The 1,131-nt window shown below is 52.4% G+C and overlaps 1 protein-coding gene across 1 annotated transcript in view; it reads left to right on the forward strand.

The window, feature by feature from the left end:
- The window catches only part of ACAP3 (ArfGAP with coiled-coil, ankyrin repeat and PH domains 3), a 36,419-nt gene extending 35,670 nt beyond the window's left edge, over positions 1 to 749 (forward strand). The window contains exons 20-22 of the mRNA XM_008949851.1: positions 1 to 58; positions 391 to 501; positions 602 to 749. The exon at positions 1 to 58 is cut by the window's left edge and continues 61 nt beyond it. Of these exons, the coding sequence (XP_008948099.1) occupies positions 1 to 58; positions 391 to 501; positions 602 to 749 (317 nt within the window). The remainder of the gene's footprint in view (positions 59 to 390; positions 502 to 601) is intronic.
- Positions 750 to 1,131: the final 382 nt, after the last annotated feature.

Raw genomic sequence — 1,131 nt, forward strand, 5'->3', positions numbered from 1 at the left:
AAAGAGATAGCCGAGGCCGAGCTCCCTTGCATCATGCCACCTACCTGGGGCATACTGGGTGAGTTCCTCCTGCCTTACTGGGATGTGCTTCAGCTGAGAGCCATGGGCTGGGGTGGGCAAGGGAGCTGCCTTTGGTTCATTGTCTGTTTGCAAAATGTGCCTTTCTATGTCACATCAACAACTGGATTGTCTGGAGGATAGTTGCCCCCGTGGTGATAGACGGGGGGTAGTTGGGCCCCTGCGCACCCATTCCTCTCTCCACACCAGCACAGCATTTCCTGATGTAGACCAGTGTACACCTGGGGAGGGACAGTGCCCTCTGCCTGCTTCAGCAAGGGGCTGGGGGAGCTGGAATTCCTGCTCTCATGCTCTTCCCTTTCCCTTCTGCAGGCAGGTCTGCCTGTTCCTCAAGCGAGGGGCAAACCAGCACGCGGTGGACGGCGATGGGCAGGACCCACTCAGCATTGCTGTCCAGGCAGCCAACGCAGACATAGTCACCCTGTAAGTGCAGCCAGGACTGTCCAAACTCTGCCTTGTCAGCAGCCCTCAGGGCAGGAATAACCCAACCTCTGTCCCTTGTGCTTTCTCTCCTTCTCTCCAGGCTGCGTCTGGCTCGGATGAACGAGGAGATGAGAGAAGCAGAGGGTCCCTTTGGACAACCAGGTCAATATCCCAGCAACAGCCCTACTGAGCTGCAGTACAGGAAGTGTATACAGGAGTTCATCAGCCTTAACATAGATGAGTGTTAGTGACAACTCCCCCACCTCCCCTTTGCTGGCTTGAAGTTGGGCTGAGTTTCTAGAAGCCCCCGAGAGCCCCATCCTTGGTATATTGGTGTTTCTTGGATTGGTCTGTTTTTGATGCCTGCACGTGTAGGTTGAGATGCACCCAGGAAGGAAGAGGGGTCTTGCCTGCTAGCGTTCAGTTCTCATGCTTGACTACTGGATGGTTGGTTTTGTGGAGGAGACTCCTAAAGGCATAACCACAGACCGTGGCGTGTGGATTTGAATGTGTGAAAAGTGTGGGAGATGAGTTTAGCATTATAAAAAGGAAAAAAAAAAAAGAAAAAAAAAGAAAAAGAAAAAAAAAAGGGAAGAAAAAGAAGCAAAGGAAACCCTCTGTCACCAGGAG

Source organism: Merops nubicus, unplaced genomic scaffold, assembly GCF_000691845.1.
Source record: "Merops nubicus isolate BGI_N331 unplaced genomic scaffold, ASM69184v1 scaffold6041, whole genome shotgun sequence".
In the NCBI taxonomy this organism is placed as follows: domain Eukaryota; kingdom Metazoa; phylum Chordata; class Aves; order Coraciiformes; family Meropidae; genus Merops; species Merops nubicus.